We start from the raw sequence: 21,874 nt of genomic DNA, 5'->3' as shown, positions 1-21,874 counted from the left end.
TATGGATATACACGTTAACCTATGCCATGTTTGACTGAATCGGGCACTGTGAAGTCAAATAAAAGGCACAATCCAATACAACACATTAGAAATAGCATGGCAAACTACTGTATAATGCCCTTTGAATTCATTTAAGTGCCATTCATTCAATGTGATTTAGACAGTAGATGGCAGAATATGAGCAGTCTGAGCTGTTCAGTTATTGGAAATATAGCACTGGTTTAGCTAGGAATGCTGCTTTTACAGCTATTTATGTGCTTATTGATACTGCATGAAAAAAAGAGCTGAAAATGAAAGACAATAAGGTTATTTTGAACTAACAATGAGCAGAGCAATTTATTAACCTTTGTTAATAAAAATGTTCATGTTAGTTCACAATGCATTAACTAAATGTTTGCATCTCTGGATGTTACTGTATGTCAACATTTAGACAGTTTAAACAGTTGACACGTATTTCCATCTTCACTGTCTTTTGACATTAAACTGATGCTTTGCGCTGGAATTCATGCTCTGCTTCTGTGAAAAGTAAACCCCGCCTACTTTGATTTGATTGGCCATCTCAATCATTTTGACATTAACGAACATTGTTAGACCGCTGAGGCAGACCAGACTAAAAATGTAACTTTTAAACCTTTTTGTCATCCTAACAGTATTATTCTATGTGATCTTTATTCTGAATCAGCAATATGGAATTAAAATATAAGGATGGTCACATAAACTAATAAATTATTATAATCAGGGTTTTGAATAAAGTGCAGTATTGTAAACTGATGTTTTTCTATTAGACAAAGTTCATAGAAAGTTCTGGATGAAGAAAAACATGTTCCTCATATCCTATAATATATTGAATACATTACAGTATATTTAAATAAGTATATACTGAATAGATTATTCAATGGAGTAGTGAAATATTCCTGGACTGACCGGTTTGACTGTAAATTGTCTCTTGATGTTTTATATTTCATCAAAAATGTGAAGCTTTACTGGTTTCAATTCTTAGTATAACATTTGCTCAGTCTATGGCAATAGTTTAAACTGCTGTCACATTGGCCAAATTCACACCTGCTATATTAACATTCATTATTTTCTTAAACTCTGATCCCAATATGTCAATATTAATACAACATTTTGTTATTATATATAATAGTGTAAGCCATAACACAAACAACGATCAAATGCTTTCACAAAAAGAAAAGGTTTGCAAAAACTGTCCACATGAAGAATTTGACAACGGTGTCAATAGCTTCCACATGAAAGGATACAAACCACTAATGAATCTCAGAACAACAAAAAAAAGCTCTGCCACAAATACCAATGGGTCTTTTAACCTGATAATGCAGAACAGATTCAAAATGATAAAACTGATAAAAACTGAGTGAAGTCTGAAGAATATGAACTGTTCAAATATGCCTTTCAGAAAATACTGTGGCAGTACCATGGTACAGTGATAGCATCAAATGATAATACCATGGTACAGTTTGGACATTTATGTTGACTTTTTATTTCAAATAAATGCTGAATTAAAGTACTGTTACAAAAGATTTCTATTTCAAATAAAAGCTGTTCTTTGGAACCTTCTATTCGTCAAATAATTCATTATAACATAATAATAAATGTTTCTTGAGCAGCAAAAAGGCATATTAGAATGATTTCTGAAAGATCATGTGACACTGAAGACATTGGAGTAACGGCTTTGGCCATTTCTAATCAAATTAACCCTCTGGGGTCAAGGGTTTTTTGGGGTCCTTGAGATGTTTTGACATGCCCTGACATTTGTGCTTTTTTCAGTTGCTTATAAACATATTAATGGCAAAGGTGTCATTACACTCTATTTAGCAAAAACGGGGCTACCATAATATGTGAGCAACATGTATGTACGTTTGTATTTTGAGAGAATAATGTTTATGCATGGTTATTGAAAAAACTAAAAATTAAAGTTTCTGAAATAAGGCCACAACACACATACTAAATATGTGTCCACAAGACTTTTGACTAATGGATGTCGTCGCCTAGAGTTTTTGCTTCAAAATGATCTGAAAATCATCCTGCCTAATCATTCACATAAAACAATACATTGATTTAAATTTTGTAAGACACTTTTTGTTTGGAAAGGCAATATGTGTGGGGGCGTGAATGATCATGAATAATGATGTGGTTCACACCTGAGAAGACAATTACCCGCATAATGAGCCTTTCATTCAGGGGACTTATATCCCAAACATTTGAACAATTGTGTGCGTTCATCGAGGTGCATTATTCAGTTGGTCTTGATTGTTACCTGACTGGTTTCCCCTGCTTCAGAAGATCTTTTAGGCTTTTTTCATAGTGCTCAGCAACAATAACCAGCCGTTCTGCAAAATAACAAGAAAACAAAGAGTTTAACAACAAAGATAACAAACACGGGGAAAAAAACATAATATACATGCCTTCTTGCTATTGTCTGCTGTATTAGGTTAACGTGAGATTTTTTTTTTTTGTATGATTATTTTGTGTTTTGGGATAGTTCACCCAAAAAATTTTATTTTCTCATCATTTACTCACCCTCAAGTTGTTCCAAACCTGTATGAGTTTCTTTCTTCTGTTGAACACAAAAGAAGATATTTTGAAGAATGTTGTAAATCAAACAGTTGACGGGAGCCATTGACTTCAATGGTATTTTTTTCATACTATGAAAGTCAATGGCTACCGTCAACTGTTTGATTGCGTTCAACAGAGGAAAGAATCTCATACAGGTTTGAAACAACTTAAGGGTGAACTATCCCCTTTAAACTGGGTAATTTGGTTACCGTTCATGGGTGTACTAACTGTGATGTTATTGATAAGGATGGGGAATTGGCTGGCAGGAGAAACATGTACAGTGAGTCACCTTCATTTATATAGTGCTTTATTCAATACAAATTGTTTCAAATCAGATTTGCAGTGATACACAGGAAAATTATGATTTAATGATGCTAACTAACAAACATCAATTCTGTTGTAAAGAAAATAGTGTCATTGTTTAGCTGAAGTCATTGTTCAGGGTTGATTCTGTTCTGTTCAATAATCGTCTAAAGTTCATGGATGAAATGAGTTCAATTCAGCTATAGAGCAGACAACAGTGAAGTCATCGTCGTCTCAGTTCGGCTCTCATCCAAAACTAAAGCCATTGATGGTTCCATGAAGAACTTTTAACATCCATGGAATCTTTCCATTGCACAAAATGTTCTTTAAAGGGGTAAAAGGGTCTTTAGATTGTCAAAATGTTCTTCACGCTAAGAAAAAATAATCTTTCAAGAACTTCTTTTGCACTTCCAAACAAAAAAAAACTTTTGGTACCTTGATTTTTAAGAGTGCAACAAGAAAAGATTTTCAGCATGCAAGTATGCAACTAAAAAACATCCAGGAAATGTTACAATATCTACAAAAAAAACCACTAATTTTACAACTGCAACTGCTCTGAAGCATACAAGATTCTTGTTTACTATTCCCATTTTAATCAGCACAGTGAAGAAGAATAAAAAAAAACTAAAAAACTGATTTTCAATATCCTCAGAAATGAATATTCCCTCCAGCAAGACGATGACCTGCATTCAAGGTCATTTCTCAAACATGAAAGAAAGTTATAACACTAATAAATCTGCATAATGTCATAAGCACTTCAAACACATGTGTTTGCATACACATGCATCGATCTCATAGGGCACACATGCATGAACCAAAGTGCATTGTGCATGATAAATACTGAACTAACTGCCATAAAGCAAACAAAGATAAAAAGAAACAATCTCGCAAAAGGATTCCACACATGAATAATGCCATTAAACCACAGAGATAAAAATCACTAGGATAAAAGAGAATAAAACTCTGAAGAGCACCAGAAAACAAAACCAGACTTGACGAGGCATTAAAAGGAAATGGAAAACATTTCAAATTAATGACTTGCAAAAACATGCCATGACATATTTCTTTTAATTTTAATATCTAGAGAGCAGGATGTCCAATAGACAGCTGGGTAATATTTTACAATAAGGTTTCATTAGTTAACTACACTAGTTAACATGAACTAATAATGAACTGCACTACTACAGCATTTATTAATCTTTGTTAATGTTAATTTCAACATTTAGTTGTCACTAATACATTATTAAAATCAAAAGTTGTATTTGTTAACATTAGTTAATGCACCGTGAACTAACATGAACAAACAATGAAAAGCTGTTTTTTATTAACTAACGTTAACAAAGATGAATAAATACTGTAGCAAATGTATTGCTCGTAGTTAGCCTAGTTCATATTAGTTAATACGTTAACAAATTAAATCTTCTTGTAAAGTGTTACCACAATCTGATACATTTTTACACAAACACTTTCTTGATCTGGAAAGCTCTATTATGATTGGATGACTTTATTTACATAGTGTTTCCTACAGAATGATTGTCTCAAAGCAGTTTTACAGTTGTAAACAGGAAAATGACTGTGAATATGGCAAGTTTATCAATTATAAAAATACTTCAATTTAGGTTATTAAGCAGCTCAATTCAGTTTAATAACGGTGCCAATGTTGCAAAGTTCATCAATTATGAAACAAAACGGTTTACATGGTGCACTATTGCTAAAACAAGCACTTCTGAGAAAAGCCGACACATTTTTTAAAGATTCTGAGAGAGTAGCCGCATTGTTTTCAAGTTATATCTGAGAAATGAACTGTATTTACTATTATTTACCGATGGACGGTCTTATTTGGGAATATTTGAGAGAAACACAGTGCACTAAAGCAAAGAAAGCCATGATCATACCATGCTTCCCTCTGGTGATGTCCACATATTGGCACAGTCTGGGATGGGTGATGGTCTTGAGGATCTGGAAGCGTCCCAGGATCTTGATGGAGTTTGGGGTGAGAGGAAGTCCATTGCTGCCACACACATCATGAGGAAGAGGAGAAGCGAAGAAGGTGGAGGCCCCCAGTTCAGCATCTCTGAGGGGCTTCATGATCACCTGATGCTCAACAAACACACTGACAAGGAGCACACAATACACTTATATATCGCTGAATGCTTTTAATGATTTACGTACATTACTCTGTCATTCTGAAGTCAGTCAGGATAATGTTTTCTTTTTGAAATACAACATAAATAGTTACTTACAACAGTTAATATATCAGGAGAACCAAGATTAATCATAACTGTAAAACGTGTATGTTTAATCTTACAGCATAGCATAATATTTTGTCATGAACATGATTAAAACATAAACTAAACCAATAATATTTGACGATATGTAATTGAAATACACTGTACACACATGCATTTCTGCATGCTTGCTGGCGCTTTGAACTGTGAATTACAAAAGCAAAATAAATTAAGTAGCATACCTGTTTATCTGAAATGAAAGACTGCCCCATTTGATTCACGTGTCCATTGATAATATTACAGGTATATATTTGTGATTCTGAGAGATCGGTGGAGTCTTCCGGAGACTGTAAACAGCTGAATCGCGTGGCGTGTTTATCCCGCGCCAGCGAACAGCTGAACCACACATGACCGGTGGCGTCATCACCCGTCGACGCCGGTGAGAGACGAGTGTGTGTGGAGCGTGTGGCTTTATATAGCAAAGAAAAATACGGTTTGCAGTTGTATGTGAGTACTAGTTCACGAATAAATGTTTTGTTTATTAGTCTATGTAATGTATTAGGAATGTAACTCTCTGTTATAGAGCTGTAGACGTACAAATATGCCGTGTTGACCAACATGTGAGAAGTGACAGTCAGCACTGTATCTATAAAAAGACAATAATGTCATGATGATCCCCCTGTATGAATGTCACTACTCATATTATGGCACATTATGGTTAAATGTTCATTAAATAGGGTTAAAAAGTGAAACTGGTTTATCATAATTTATGACATTGCTTTCTGTCTTTACTTTCACTTGCAGTGTATGGTCTGTCAACCTAGTTCATTCACCTGTTCTGTATTGTATTTATTTATTTTATTTTTATTTTAAGTGTTTTCTGTGTATACCCGACCGTTTCAGTTAAAATACATGGTAACACTTTGTTTTACAGTGTCTGTTACACGTTACATGTAGTTACTACAGTAATTATTACTATAATGGTGTATGCAACTAACCCTAAACCACTCCCTACCCGAATAGTAAGTACATGTAGTTAATTATATATAAACCTCAAATTAAGTGTAACCAAATACAACATTTTGCAAATGTATAGTGCAATGTGTCCTATTATTCTTATCATATTGCATGATTATACTTTTGCGCAGGCCACATACATATGACTGAAAGCCTTTTAACATAATAGAGTCCAGTTGCATAAAACATTTCCTACTTTACAAATCAGTCAAGTGACTTATAGCATGGAGGTGTTGTAAACCTTAATAAGTGTCATGGATGTTTATAAATCAGAACTCCAGTTCTTTTATCTTAAAATGGGTGTAATATGTTGGTTTTGCAAACCTTAAACTTAACAAATAGATTGAATAAGTATATAATAATAATTGTAATAAAGCATAAATTAAAGTTGTTTTGGGTTCCTAATATGCAGTTATTTCAGGGGCAATTACTGTTACATTGAATCATTCCAGTGGGATGCAAGTAGTTCCGATAGTTGAGTATTTCTTAAAAATGAGTAACAGAGAATAAAGTCTTCATTGCGATATGACTGGGGCTGGTGGCGAACGGAAACGCTGACACAAGTGTGTGGTCGTTATCTCCTCGCCATTCAGACTTGCATGAATGTGACAGCTGCTCCTGTAAGTGTTTGTTCGCTGGTGTCGGATGTAACACATGGCCTTAAATGTCTTCAAGAGCACTGATGTTTTCATGGTTCCTTTCACAGATGCCGTTTTGGTTGCATTTCACAAATTTTATATCCGTTGCATGGCTTAAATTCTCATTTATTGGCTGTCATGCGATGCCGGTGACCCCTGCTGAAGCGGATTATTGGAAAACGGTGACAACCGAGCTTTTTGGAAATGTTTTTGGAAGTGTTTTGGGCTCCGGCTCGGCCCCGGGACACGTTTTCAGGGGTTATGCAAATGAAAACAGTCCTGTCATGGAGCTCATAAATTCTTCCACCACAGGCCCATTTAAAGCAGTTCAAGAACTTCAAAAACAAGAGACTTTGATCCACGATATTATCAACTCCAGCTTTTTTGTGTTTCTAATTTCCTCATCTGAACTCTCTGTTTTCATCCCGCGCCAGCTGTTGTTTTCCAGCACCACCCTGCACTATGTGTTATGATGTGTTCTTCTCTTTTCCTACGCCTTGTAAAAAATCCCTTAGTCCTTTTGCAGGGGATGAGCCGAAGCCAAATGTGTAATGTGTCCATGTTCCTTCACCAGCTGTCTTTTGACTGAATGGGAATTGTTGTTTGATCCATTGTGGACCCAAAGAGGATTCCTCAATCAAAACGCTTTTATAGTGGCGGCAGGGGCCGAGAGGACAGTGACGCAATCGTGCAGGATTTGTCTCCTCGTGGGACATGAGAACACACGCATTTAGATGCCACATGGCTTGATTTCCATCCTCTTCCTTGTTCGGGAATATGGTTGTTGACGAACTTCAACTTGGCGATTCAATGGCGATACTGAAGTGAGAATGCAAAATAGGGTTCGCTGGGAATAGGATGGAGAACGTACTCTTTGATGAGGTTTTCACATGTTGTTTGGCGTCTAGCCGATCTATTGTTAAGCATCTGGCTGGTGTCAGACGTTTCATTATGATTCCCCTTCATGGAAGGGGATTAGGACAGAAAGTTGGCCAGATATCGGTATAAATTACAAATTAAAGCACCGTGTAAAGTTTGCCAAAACACCTCATGTTTATGAGCGCCAAAGATCTGAAAGATCTCATTTAAAGAGGTCATGCTCTCTCGAGTGCCGCATATTCCCAAGCACAGATAGGATGTCCCAGAGGATCTTTTTTTTTTAAGCATGTTTATGAGTGACTAAGAGTTCCTACCGCGTTTGATCTTTTCCTTTGGCTTGTTTTTCCAGGTTCCTGGTACGATCTCTTTTCAGGATGTCTGGCCACACACCCTCACTCATGAGACTGGAACAGAAGGCTGCGGAGGCTGAGCAGCTCATCGAATACCTCAAGCAGCAGGTCCAGCTGCTGAAAGAGAAAGCCAGTAAGCGGATGCATGAGGCGTGCATGTGTGTGTGTTCATCACGGGTCACTGAGAAATACAAATGCCAGAGATGATGAAAAGTAGAAAAAGAAGGAACATCTTAAAAATCTAGTTCAAATGCAAGTGCCAACATTTGCTTTCATGGAGGTTTCATACATTTATTACAAAAAAAAAAGTTAAGCAGAAATATTAAAATGTATACTTTTATTCAGATTAAACTGATCAAAGTTGACAGTAAAGACATATTACAAAAGATGTATTACTTCAAAGAAATGCTTTTTTTTTTAACTCTTATTCAAAGAATGCTGAAAATAAATGTATCATGATTTCCATAAAAATATTAAGCAGCGCCACTATTTTCAACATTGATAATAATTAGAAATGCAGCAAATCATCATATTAGAAAGATTTCTGAAGGATCATGTGACACTGAAGACTGGAGTAATGATGCTGAAAATGTATTTAATGTAATATTAAAATTACTGTATTTTTTTTTTCTTTCAAATAAATGCAGCTTGGGGTGAGTATAATAGACTTCAAGTCTTCCCGACCCCAAACTTTTTTTTGTTATCAAATTTTTATTGTTTTGATATCGTTTAAAACGTACAAAATGACGAAGACAAACAATCAGCCATTACAAGATAACTATATCAGTAGAATAACAGATACAGAGAAATTTTGTAAAAAAAAATAATAATAAAATTGAGACAAAATATGCTTCAAAACCGACCCCAAACTTTTGAACGGTAAAAAATAAAATGCCTATGTGTGTTGCTTAAAGGAACACTCCGACTTTTTGGGACTTTAGCTTATTCACAGTATCCCCCAGAGTTAGATAAGTCCATACATACCTTTTTCATTTCTGTGCGTTCTGTAAGTGTTATTTGACGCACCCACCGCTAGCCTAGCTTAGCACAAAGACTGGATGTAAATGGATAAGGTAGCATACTAATCCCAATAAGTGACAAAATAATGCAAACATTTTCCTATTTACATGTTGTGATCTGTATAGTCACAGCGTGTACAAATAACAAGGCTATATGAGACAGAGACCATTTTTAATCGTATAAATACTGGGAACTATATTCTCACTAGGCGTAGGAGCACAGCTACTTGGGCGGAGTGATTTGCACAGCACACGAAACGCCCTGTTGATGGTTCCGTAAACAAAACAAACGTGACTAACTAGCTAGTAGCAAACGTGACTCGTGATCATGGCTGACTTTGAGGAATTGTCAGAGGAATTTTACTGGGTATCAAACCAAGATCCAGAATCATATAGTTTTGAGCCAGAATACACAGACGAGGAGTTACAAACTTTGGAAGCTGTAAGACAAGATACAGCGAACACCCATGATTGTAAACTATAAATTTACTATCTAGTAATTTCTGACTCTATTACTCCAACTCTGAGCGAACTCTCTGCTCCTCACCACAGGGCGTCTCGTGTGCTGCGCTAATCACTCCGCCCAAGTAGCCACTCCGCCCAAGTAACGTTAGCTGTGCTCCTACGCCTAGTGAGAATATAGTTCCGAGTATTTATACGATTAAAAATGGTCTCTGTCTCATATAGCCTTGTTATTTGTACACGCTGTGACTATACAGATCACAACATGTAAATAGGAAAATGTTTGCATTATTTTGTCACTTATTGGGATTAGTATGCTACCTTTTCCATTTACATCCAGTCTTTGTGCTAAGCTAGGCTAGCGGTGGGTGCGTCAAATAACACTTACAGAACGCACAGAAATGAAAAAGGTATGTATGGACTTATCTAACTCTGGGGGATACTGTGAATAAGCTAAAGTCCCAAAAAGTCGGAGTGTTCCTTTAAAGCACAAAAACTTTGATTTAGTGGATATTTCCTATATAAAAGGAATAGTTCTCCCAAAAATGAAAACTCATTATTTTTTTATTTAATATTGATACACCCTCAAGTATGTGTATGAATTTCTCTTTTTGTTCTGCTGAACACAAACGAGGATATTTTGAAGAATGTCGGTAACCAAACAGTTGATTTCCCCATTGACTTTCTTAGTATTTCTTTTCCATGCTATGGAAGTCAATGGGCCATGGACCTGTTTCGTTACCGACATTCTTCAAAATATCTTCTTTTGTGTTCAGCAGAAGAAAGAAATTCATACAGGTTTGAAACAACATGAGGGAGTAAATGATGACAGAATTTTCATTTTTTTGTGAACTATCCCTTTAATGATATTTTAAACAGGACTGCATCCTCATTTGTCACTTCTGAATTGATGTGTGTTTGTCTTGTTCTAATAAATGTTGTTTTGTGTAGTTGTGCAGGCCACAGTGAAAGAGGAGAAGAAATTGATGGTGGAGAACGCCAAGCTCAAGAAGGACATTGAGGACCTGAAGAAACAACTTCTTGAAATGGAAAGAAGTAGAGGAGGTATAATATCACATAACACACTATTCTCGCTGATGTTCTTTAAATAATGAAGTACTAAGATGCTGTACTTGAAAACATACTGTAACTTTTACAATTCAAAACTTCTACAGTCCAGAATTAAACGCATCAACACATGACCACCCACATTTAAACATCAATGATGCCTGCTGGGTGGTCAGAAACTCCTAAACACAGAACTAATGTTAAAAATAAAATATGAATGAGTTAGCCAGATTTTGTGCTGTTCCTTGTTATATTCATAGTTAGTTACAGGTGGTATTAGAGAGAGGGACATTCTCATTCTTGAGAGCATTTGAGTGGATACAAATCTGTGCAGTGCAAGATGAGTGTTAATATAGTGCCTTCAAATTAGTAAACAAACCTTCACCTTGTGGTGAGTATTTGGGATTTTTTTTCTAATGATTGTTCTTCGCAGTGAAAGAGGTGGCCATGCCTTCAGCGGAGCCCAGCATCCAGTGTGTCTCTAAACCGACAGCCGCAGAGCCCCCTGCCCCAGCAGCCCCTTCTGCTCCCGCCACAAAAACACCAGCTGCCAAAATCAACGATGACGCGAAAAAGATGAAAGCCGAGAAGAAGGGTAAGCTTACTTTTGAGATTATTAGTATGACATTTCCTTTTATAACAGTTCATCTCTGCAGTGGCAAAGTTTCCAGGCATTCCTATTGATTAATTCGCAACACCATCCAAAACGTTTGCATTGTCAATAAAACTTGGCTGCCTATAGAGAAAGTTAGAGAGAAAAAAAAAATCACCTTTCTCTATAGGCAGTCAAGTTTTATTGAAAGCCTATTTTGCATAATTACACAGTAACACCTTAAAATAAAGCTCTGACAATGCAAACGTTTTGGATGGTGTTGCAAATGAATCAACAGCAATGCCTGGAAACTTTGTCCAATTGGTAGGAAACCTTCAACACCCACAATGCATTTGGGCATGTTGGGGTCCAAGGCCTTCAGTCTGCTATGGATACGCCTTACTAGTCAAATACCGCCTTGCTTTAGTAGGACATACTACTTAGGAAACTTTTAGTCATAATGGTGTTGACTTGTATTGTTCCCACGTGAAATAATTCAAAAAGTGGACGTTTAGCAGGAGTGAGTTACTATCGGTTTCCAGTGAAGGATCCTGCACATTGTTGGCAGCGTCTAAAAGCTGCAAAGAATTGTAAATACGGACAGAACGCCGCAATGGAAAATCTGAAAAACCTCCGTGTTTTATTGTCACCTTCAAACTGGATGACCTCAAACACAGAGTTTTAGGCCAAACGGAGGGCAAAACTGAAAGAAACTGCCATTTTTGTCATTTCCGCCCAGGTAATGCCGAGTTCAGACTGCATGATTTTAGCCCCGATTTTGGCTCGCCGACAGGTTTTGAGAAATCGCCGACAAATGCCCGAAATCACAGGCAAATCGGTGCTCGTTCACGCGAGTGACAATCACACAGTGTGAATGAGCAAAGACGCGATCTGAGAGAATCACCGACGAGTCGCCGACGCCCGTGAGATATTTGGCATGCTAAATATCTGGACCTGTCGGCGATTCAAAATCCTGCTGTGTGAAAGTGTTCTGACTGAAAACTACATCGGCGATGACCGACAGCCAATGAGAGCAAGATACAGAGCAGCGGGGAGTTCGGGGAGGAGTTATAGACCACAATATCAGTATTTTAATAGATATATTTACAATTATATCAAACAGAAACAAAGCACAAACATTTGCTTGACCAGCAGCAACAGCAGCACATTGCAACATTATTTATTTACCCCAAACTCTCTTTGCAGAACACACAGTCCTTGCTCCCCTTGTCTTCCCAGCCATTTCCTCATGCATAATGTTTTTCTTTTTCCCCTTTTCGCTGCAAATCAGTGCACAGGTAATTTGGATCGCAAGCTTCTTGCAGGCTATCATTTTTAATAACAATTTAAAACTCGCGCGAGAACTGCGGTCTTACGCACGCAGGACTTCCTTATCACTTCTCGCGTGTGTTTGGTTGCGAAACGTAGTTTGCGGACCAGACAGAAGTTGTCGGCGATTCTTCCTCATGAAAGTCATGCAGTGTGAAACCTCCTGTCGGCGATGCATCGTGCAGTGTGAACACACCAGCAACTGAATGTTACCCTGGATAGTCATGCAGTGTGAAAAGAACAGTTACCCGACTACTTTGAAAATCGTGCAGTCTGAACTCGGCATAAGAAAGCTTCCATTTTTACAATAATGCTGTTTAAAGAGTAGACAGAGTGCGATATAATTTTCAGGGCTAAACCTAGTTTTTGCTAAACAATAACTGTTCTGTTAATATTAACCCTCTGTCGATCCGACTGTCCATGGACAGGGATACAAAAATGTGTTATAATCTGTAGTTTTCACGAAAGCCCTGGAACTAGGTGTTGCGTCACACGGTGGACTTTTCCGACAAATAAACGTGATTTTTTTCACGCGGAGAATAAGTAAATATTGTTTACAATACAAGGCGGGTCGCAAATCGGTGAAGTTACTGAGCAGTGTTAATTAGGTTTAGGATTAGGTTTGGTTTAGACACTGTAAAATAAAGCGTTACTGGAAAAAGTGTCTATAACAGGACCATGATTATGGCTTAATATTTAGGGTAGGCTGTCGTGTCTAGGAGTGTGCAGTCAAAGAAACGATAACAAACGTGATTTTCTGATGCAAGACTTTTATTTTGAAAGACGTGCATGAAAGCTGTTGTCTCTCCTGCAGTATCTGCGGTCAGATGAGATGTTGTCAGGCTATATGTCATCAATGCAATCAATGCATTTGCACAGTTTGAGAAGAGACCAGATGCAGGTCAAACTCATTTGGGTTACAATCGGATCTGAAGGCAAACCAGATTTAAAGACGTCACTATTGTCTTCGGGTTGTTATATTTCATAAGTATTCATATCCTAAAGAACAGAGCATATGAAAATAATCAAATTTCCTTTCATGGTTATTTATTATTAAAATGATTTTCATTTCAAATCACTTAAATCCCTCCAACTTGGGAACACTCTGTTCATACTGTATCTGAGTACAAAAATCGCAGATCATGTTTGTGCATTATTGGGCTGAGGGAAAAACAAGTTAACTTGTGTGTTTCTCTGACATTCCTGTGGGCCAGATGTCAAAAGCTGTTTAATAATTCTCAAGTGTGCCTCTCCTCCTTCAGTGTTGATGAATGCTGTGTTTCGGCGTGGATGAAAGCCTCTCTTGCACCTGTATTTCATGCATATCTCTTTCTTGGCAGTGCTATGTGGCTCGTCACATTAAGAGGACTTGGAGGAATCTTGGCACATTTTCTTCTAGACTTAAATTAGGGCTGTGTGATTAATCAAAATCACAATTGAAATCGTAAAAACCACAAAAGCCTGTGATTGAATTAATTATATACAGGGTCTGCATGCAAAAGTGAAGGGTTCGTCTACTACACTCGTTTTTTCCTCTTTAAAGGTTTGGAATAAAAAGCTGTTGACAACTTTACGTGGAATTTAAAAGGTGTTCTGAGAAAGCGAAGAGGGTTTTACCAGGCCGTATTGCAATGCTACGTGAAAGTGAATAATTGTGGAAAAAATAAAACATTTATACTGGGACTTAAAATAAAATGCATTTTGGTGCATTTCTGTGACTTTTTCAAGCGTTAAAGTCAAACATTAAACAAGAGATATGTTAGATAAAACTGATATGAAACTGGCATGAAAATATTTAAATACATCAAATGTCTGTATAAAATAAATAGTTTACAGTCAACAAGGTCAAACCTTTGAGACCAATATGGGTTTTTAAGGGTAAGAAGGTAATTTTGTTTAGTTCATAAACTGATTTTATTGACGATTGTAACTACCCAAAGCCTAATGTTTAGGTGGGGGAAGGCATAATAATAACAATTTGATCAAATTATATAAAAATATATATATTTGTTTAATTGTATAATTTTATTTGTAATAAATGAATTATTATTAAATATAAATTGTGAATCCCTAATCCTCTCTCAAAAATGTATTCCTGTGATCAAAGCTGAATTTTCAGCATCATTACTTCTTCACAGTCTTCAGTGTCACATGATCCTTCAGAAATCATTCTGATATGATGATTTGCTGCTCAAGAAACATGTTGAAAACAGTTGTGCTGCTTGATATTTTTCATGCATTTTTTTTTTTTTTTTAGAATCAATGTAAGTTTTTACTGTCACTTGATAAAAGTATCCTTGCTAAATAAAAGTATTAATTTATTATTTAAAGAAATTTCAATGACCCCAAACTTTTGAACTGTAGCGCTTGTATAGGCTAGCCATTTTCATTTCAAGATTTGCGGGGTGGTGGTCCAAAACAGTGTCCCCTGACCTCATATGTCCGGAAACAGTGATAAAGTTGTACACTTTTTCAAAAGACTGGTGTGATTAGAAACAAACGCCATACTGAAGCCATTGTTGGCAGAGTTGTTTCGGGTAAAGCTCGAAAACAGATCAGAAATGACAAGCCTGGATAATTTACATGGCTTGAAAAGTATCCCAACAGCTCCCTGGGGAACAATGTGCAAAGTTAAAAATATCTATCAAAGAGCTGCCTTAAAAACACCTCACAAACTAAAGGCACATTTCCTCCGGGTTGACGTGTACTGTAATAAAACCCCAGAATGACACGGTGCTGCAATGTCTGTAACAGCCGTACATACACAGCTTGTGCTTTTCACAGATATTTATGGTGTGTTATTTGATGATTCATAATTTAGCAATTCCGTTCCGATTTACAAACACAAAATGATCTGAAAGACACATTCTGATGCGCTTTTGGTCCAGGTGAGAAGAAAGAGAAGAAGCCAGCGGCGCCGCCTCAGGAAGAGGCAAAAGTTGACGTGTCCCGACTGGATTTGCGGGTGGGCCGCATCATCAGCGCAGAGAAGCACCCTGACGCCGACTCTCTCTACGTTGAGCAGGTGGATGTGGGCGACGCGGCTCCACGCACTGTTGTCAGTGGCCTGGTCAAACACATCCCTCTGGAGCAGGTATCCATATCCAGCACCTGTGTTTATCACAGTCATCGCAACAGAAATCACTGAAATGCAACACATCATTTATCGCATTTATAACGCGACTTAATTCATTTCATAATTACACTTAATTGTGTTTTTTTTTTCAGTTATTATCAGTGCATTTAATTTTCATAAACTAACATTAAAGGCCAACTGAAGTGTCTTGGAATGCGCAGATTTGTATGATGCGATGACAATTTCCACTGAAACAGGAAGTTAAGGCGGGACATATCGAATGGCTCCTCCCACTTTTCAAATAGCCAATAGCGTTTAGTTTACCTCACAGACTGCGAGTCGTACTTGACGGCACCATGGAAGCGAATCCGAGCACTGATGATACGTTGGATTTAATAGTAGAGGATTCATTCATTTAATTCTTAACCAACGTACAGAAAGCAGAATAAAACTTGAGCATTTGTGCAACCGAACACGCATCTCCAACACATATTGCTCTGTGACGTGTCAACGGTCGCTTTGGTCAGGTGGTATTTATAGCATAGGGGGCGGGACACTTCAGATTCTTGAGAGCATTTGATTGGACAGAAGATGTGATGAGAAGCTGAAGTCCGTGATTCATTTTAGCGGAAGTGAGAGACTAAGTTTTGAATGCTTATTTCTCCTAAATGCGAATTTTGTCATTGTTTTGAAACACACCAGCTTATTCATAACCTTAAGGCTAACATATTCATACTAAAAGCTAAAAAACTTACATTTTGATTTCAGGGTGTCTTTAAATTGTCCCTCCAGTTACATTTGTCTTCAGTAAATTGAAAGAAATATCGTTTACTCATGTTTTATGGTAATGCTGCTACAGTGTAATTTCACAAATAAGTACTGAGTAATATTAATTAACCATAGTGCTTACTGTAGTTTAAGTACAGTACTAGTGTTTAACTGTTTGAAGCTTACTTATTTAATTATGTGTAATGTACTGTTATTACATGCAAGTGTCACCTTGAATTAAAATGTTACTGAAACACGAATCATGCACGAAAACAAACTGAATCATGGCCAAATCTCCAGTAAAAAAAATCTCATTTGTAATCAAGCTAATATTTACACCCCTACTAGACTGTTATGCAATAGTCTGAAGTTACATGAACACTGTACGCCTCGCTGTCGTACCTGAGAGCAATCTTTGTTTGCCATAAAAAAGAATGCTTTTGTTGATTAGGTGTTATGTGTCAGAATATTGTGAAGGGGGATATTTCAGTTTTACCGTTCTCATATAAAACGTCTGCACTAGCACGATTCATGCGGGTCCATAAACCTGCTCCATGCAGACAGAACGGTCTCCTGTGTTTTATTTTCCAGAACCCCGAGTTTATGATTTGTTTAGGGGATTCCTAGCAGCTCGTCAGAAATTCTAATTACACCTATAAAACGCATCTGTTTCCTTCATTCATTTAATCGTGTAGGGTTTCCACCCCTCGGGTTATGACTACATCACAGTTGCTTTATGTATGTTTGTGCATTTATAGAGTTGAAATGATATTGAATGTCCACAGTTCGTTAAATACAGGATTTGAGATGAGTGAGATTGCTTATTGCATGGATTGAGTTTATTAATTTTGTTAGGGGTCTGTTTTGTTCTGCCTCCCTTGTTCTTGGTTATAAAAACGAATAATTCAGCTATTATGAAGTTGCCCAGCTGTTCCTTATTATGCAGTATGTTGTTGATATTTTTGGACCATTGCATAATTTCTCTTTCTGCCATCCAATAAAAAGTTAAACATTTAATTGATCGTGATTCCTTATGTTGGATTCCTCCATATTCAGATGCAGAATCGTATGGCTGTGCTGCTATGCAACCTGAAGCCTGCTAAGATGAGAGGCGTGTTGTCTCAGGCCATGGTCATGTGTGCCAGCTCTCCAGAGAAAGTTGAAATCTTGGATCCCCCGAGTGGAGCCGTGGCTGGAGACAGGGTTTCCGTCCAGGGCTTCCCAGGTAACGTTTCATATTAATGCGCAAACGTACTGCAATGAAATACCAGATTATCTCTATCTCTACCTCTTATTCTGCTTCATAGAGCCCATCTGAATGCCTCATGCTGGTTTATTAAAGGAATATCTCTCATAAAAATCAAAGTTCTGCAATGATTTACTCGCCCCGAACCAGTATGAGTTTCTTTCTTCCATGAGAGACGAAAGTAGACGTTAGGCAAAATGTTGACGCTGCTCTTTTCAAAAACACAAACAAAAATGAAACGAGCATATGGTGACCAGCAGCTGTCATGATCTAAAAACTGCATTCAAATATCATAAAATTGATTTATATAACACATGCACTATATTCTAAAGCCATATAAAAGCTTTTGCCATAGTTCTCAAACTTCTTTTGCATCTTTGACCTGCCACAATATCTTGTTAGGATGAAGATTTTTCAGGTTGGCCATTTGATATGTCATTCAGATGGTCTCTTTCTTCCAGTCCACGTTCAGCTATAATAAGCTGTAATGTAATCCAGCCTTCTCATGTCGGTAGTCAAACATCTTGCTATGTCACTTTAGGGGGTACAGATTCTCAAGGCTGTTGTTTAACCGCAATTGTCCCTTTGAAATCTTAAGATCTTTCAGTAAAGAACTTGATGTTTCGTGTTTCTTAACTGGAATGCACTGCACAACACTAGGCATTATACATACACTAAATGACCGGATCACATGCAACCAGATTTTCAAGTCGTTGAGAACACGAACTCGCGCAGAAATGTGTGCCTCGTGACGAATGAAAACAATGTGCTCTAAAATCAGCTCAAAATATCTAACATGTTGGATCGCCTCGTATTCTGAGTCTGTGCCCATCACACACTATGCAATTTCTGTAAAATCTCTGTGCTCTGCGTGCCCTATAACTAGCGTAGACTTCAATATTCGCCAATTCGACTTGACTGCAATGACACGATTGGATGAGAACTGAACTGAGCTGGATGATGACATCACTGATGCTTTATTGCTGAATTGAACTCATTTCATAATTTATTATGTTATCGAACCGAACTGAATCAACACTGAACTGATTTCAACTGACTAACGAGCTGATTTACAGCAGAATGGATTTTTTTCCTGTTTATCACCGTAAATCTGCTTTTTCAAACAATCTGTATTTTATATAATGTGCTATATAAATAAAGGCCACTTGACTTGTATAGAATGTAAATCTGGACAAAAATCTGGAAAAAGTTGCGTAGCGTATTCAAGACTTTAGTTGTTTCCATTCAACTATATAAGCTGCTAATATTATTTTCCCATTAAAAATAAAGGGCAAATTCCTCAGTTCTTTGGGGAAAACCTCACAAACAATCCGAATTTTATTCTCAAGATGCGAAATATGGTGGATCTGGCATGCATGCGATTTGGAAGAGTGCAGCATTCGTGTTTGAGCACAATAACTAACGGGAAGATTCCCAGGATTTGTGTGAATGTGGAGCGCAGAGGTGGACCATCTGCACAGGACACAGTGAGAATAATGTCTCTTTCACCGTCCCAGCTCTTCCTCGTGTTTCCTTTTGGCTGAAGAAGCCTACGATGTTGTCCCGTTTTTCTTTTTTTGCTTTTTCACAGTAAATCACAGTTGTTGTTCGAACACAAGGCACGTAGCAGGAATAAGGCAGTTCTCCAAATCCCTCCAGTTGTTGAGTCATAAAATGACATTTACAACAACAGCAAAATGGCAATAATAGCACAATAATTACAGGGAGAGGGATTACAGACACCAACTTTTATATTATGTCTTTTACTTCCTTTTCTACTCTTTCTTCTTGTGTTCTGCTTGTTCTTTTTATGAATTGCCATGCAATTATTTGATATTCTCCCATGCAAAAGTCTCTTGGATTTCATTTAAATCTCATATTTGTTGAGGTTTATTTCTTGCATGCATCTGTACCTGTCCTGTAGTCATTAAAGGGATACTTCACCTCTGGGAAGATGAATGTGTATTTAAAATAGGTAATTTAAGTAGAAGAAATGTGGAGAAATTTTTGAATTTGGAGCTTTCTAGACTGAGAAAAGCCAGAAAATGTATTTTTGGCTTATGTGGATGAAAGACAACAACTCCCAGAATGCACTTGCTTCGCTGCCTTAGAAGGCCACGCCTACCGGTTAGAGAGCACAGTTGAAAACAACAAGGCTAGCCTATGTAAGTGATGAGTTTGCCAGGGATTTAGAGACCCAAAATGTCCGGGATTCGGCTTTTGCGTTCTACAGTCGCCATTCATCATGTTTACTGTGGCGAGCAGGACGAGGCTGACGGCCGCGGGAGAACGGCGCGAGGCCGGTGGCTTCATTACTGAGACGCGCCGGGTCTCGCATCTCTCACGGAGGAGCGGGAATTTTCTTAGCAATGTTAAAACGCACATCAACCGATCACATGTTTAGCGTTCATGTAAACACTACAGTCAGATTCACCGATCGGAATTAATTCAGTTAGATTGAAACGAGAGGTGTGCATGTAAACAATGAATGGCGACCGCAGAACGCAAAAGCCGAATCCCGGACATTTTTAACAGTCTCGCCCGCCGGACAAGTCCGGGAAAAGGAAGATGGTAACCCCTACTTACTCAGCTTTCTCCTATTATTCAGCTTTCTCCACAGAACAAGAGCATGCTAGCTTAGCTTCCAAAGAAAGACGGCTGATACTGTGTACATTCTGTGAGTGAGATCCCACCCTGTATGGGCGGGTTGAAAACATGCGGAACAACGCCATCTACTGGCTGTAGTCTTTAGCCTCTGGACAGAAAATCCTCCGATGACGCAAAATGACGAATTTTGCGTCATCGGAGGATTTTTTCCAGACAAAAAATACATAAATCTCTCCTCTCAGGGGGATATGAGGGGGGAAAGCATGGTAATTCGAAAATACTACAGGTTTTCTACTAATACAAAGCTTAATGCTAAATCCTGAAGTAACCCTTTAAAAGTAATGGGGGACAGACTGTGAGCTTTCTTTGTTTGTACCGTTATGGTGGTTGTGAAAAGGTCAGCACTAGAATATTAGACGCATGAAACCAGGATCCCTGTCTGCATTCAAATCAAGTGTTTGGATTCATTTTGGTTTGATTTATGTCTGCTTATTGTAGATAGTAGCAAAAACAGGTGTCTTTATCTGGTTTCCATGAGCCCTTGAGTTTTGGAGCATCTCGCTTTGGCTCAGCTTGATTTTAATGGCACGGAGTCACTTTAAACTCGTTCTAGATTCATTATGAATCAGCCTGTTGAATTGAATGTTAATGAAACCTCGAGATGATTTCAAAACCGGCTTTGTTTTCAGTCTTTTTACAGCTGTTGGGAAAACTAATCACTGAGTAATGACTTTTTTTTTTTTTTTTTTTTTTTTTGGTCTAGGTGAGCCTGACAAGGAGCTGAACCCTAAGAAGAAAGTGTGGGAGCAGGTCCAGCCAGACTTGCGCACCGATGACCAATGTGTGGCCACTTACAAGGGCGCTGCCTTCGAGGTCGCTGGCAAAGGAGTGTGCAAAGCTCAGACAATGAGTAACAGCGGTATCAAATAGAAACTTCTGGGTGATTTCCTTCAGTGAGAAGGCTGATTTTCGAACCTCTAGAGTCTAGACCTCTCTAACAATGCTAAATGAAGGGACATGTTTGAGAATAATAAAGTCTTTAAATATTTTCTTTTGAATGTCTTTTTTTCTTGGTATATATGTATACACTGAACTGTCAATAGATATGTTTTTTTGGTAACACTTTACAGTAAGTTCTCGTTTGTTAATATTAGTTAATTTATTAACTAACGATGAGCAATACATTTGTTACTGTATGTATTCATTTCCATTAATGTTATTTAATACAAATAGTTTAATTCACAGTGCATTAATGTTAATGTAGCAGTATTGTTCATTCTTTATTCATGTCAACTAAATTTCTTTACTTTTAACTAATGAAACCCATTTTTTAAAGGGACAGGATTCTGTAATGATTAAAGTGCTAAGTTTAAAATAAGTTTTACACATATTAATTCAGGTATCATTTTATTTACAATTAAATAGTGATGCAGATTTGAACGAGTTTTAAAAACATGAAAAGGCTTTTTACTTTCGTAATGCAACATATTTCCAGGTGAAACAGGACTTGATTTTGTCCTGGATTGTAATGTTATTTTATTTTAAAGTTCATTTTACATATACATTCTTAATGTTTCAGGATGTATAACCTATATAGTTGATATATTATGAATAAAACTGAATTAACAGTCAACAATTGTAAATTTAATTAACATTAACATACATTAATAAAATGTGAGATTTTTTTTATTGTTAGTTTATATGAATATTAATAT

At 37.3% G+C, this 21,874-nt stretch overlaps 2 protein-coding genes across 3 annotated transcripts in view; one reads left to right on the top strand and one right to left on the bottom strand.

The window, feature by feature from the left end:
- tbck (TBC1 domain containing kinase) overlaps positions 1–5,553 on the bottom strand; it is a 53,770-nt gene extending 48,217 nt beyond the window's left edge. The window contains exons 1-3 of one of the 2 annotated variants that reach the window (XM_081362418.1): positions 5,351–5,553; positions 4,776–4,993; positions 2,279–2,351 (exon numbers count right to left, since the gene is read on the bottom strand). In XM_081362418.1, coding sequence (XP_081218544.1) covers positions 2,279–2,351; positions 4,776–4,968 — 266 coding nt within the window. In that variant the 5' untranslated portion in view covers positions 4,969–4,993; positions 5,351–5,553. The remainder of the gene's footprint in view (positions 1–2,278; positions 2,352–4,775; positions 4,994–5,350) is intronic. The other variant, XM_081362417.1, reaches the window with a different exon arrangement.
- On the top strand, positions 5,444–21,207 carry aimp1a (aminoacyl tRNA synthetase complex interacting multifunctional protein 1a). The gene is made up of 7 exons (XM_081362419.1): positions 5,444–5,615; positions 7,992–8,125; positions 10,425–10,538; positions 10,975–11,136; positions 15,351–15,556; positions 17,363–17,531; positions 20,923–21,207. Coding segments are annotated over exons 1-7 (954 nt in total). The 5' UTR covers positions 5,444–5,613; the 3' UTR covers positions 21,090–21,207.
- Positions 21,208–21,874: the final 667 nt, after the last annotated feature.

This window comes from Scardinius erythrophthalmus, assembly GCF_964197995.2.
Source record: "Scardinius erythrophthalmus genome assembly, chromosome: 3".
NCBI classification, from domain to species: Eukaryota; Metazoa; Chordata; class Actinopteri; order Cypriniformes; family Leuciscidae; genus Scardinius; species Scardinius erythrophthalmus.
This window is presented reverse-complemented; position numbering and strand designations above follow the sequence as displayed.

Bases quoted from the DNA above. Each gene is read 5' to 3' on its own strand.
- aimp1a (XM_081362419.1), top strand. The intron at 15,557-17,362 runs GTATCCATATCC...CTCCATATTCAG, and splicing joins AACACATCCCTCTGGAGCAG to ATGCAGAATCGTATGGCTGT. The intron at 17,532-20,922 runs GTAACGTTTCAT...TTTTTGGTCTAG, and splicing joins TTCCGTCCAGGGCTTCCCAG to GTGAGCCTGACAAGGAGCTG.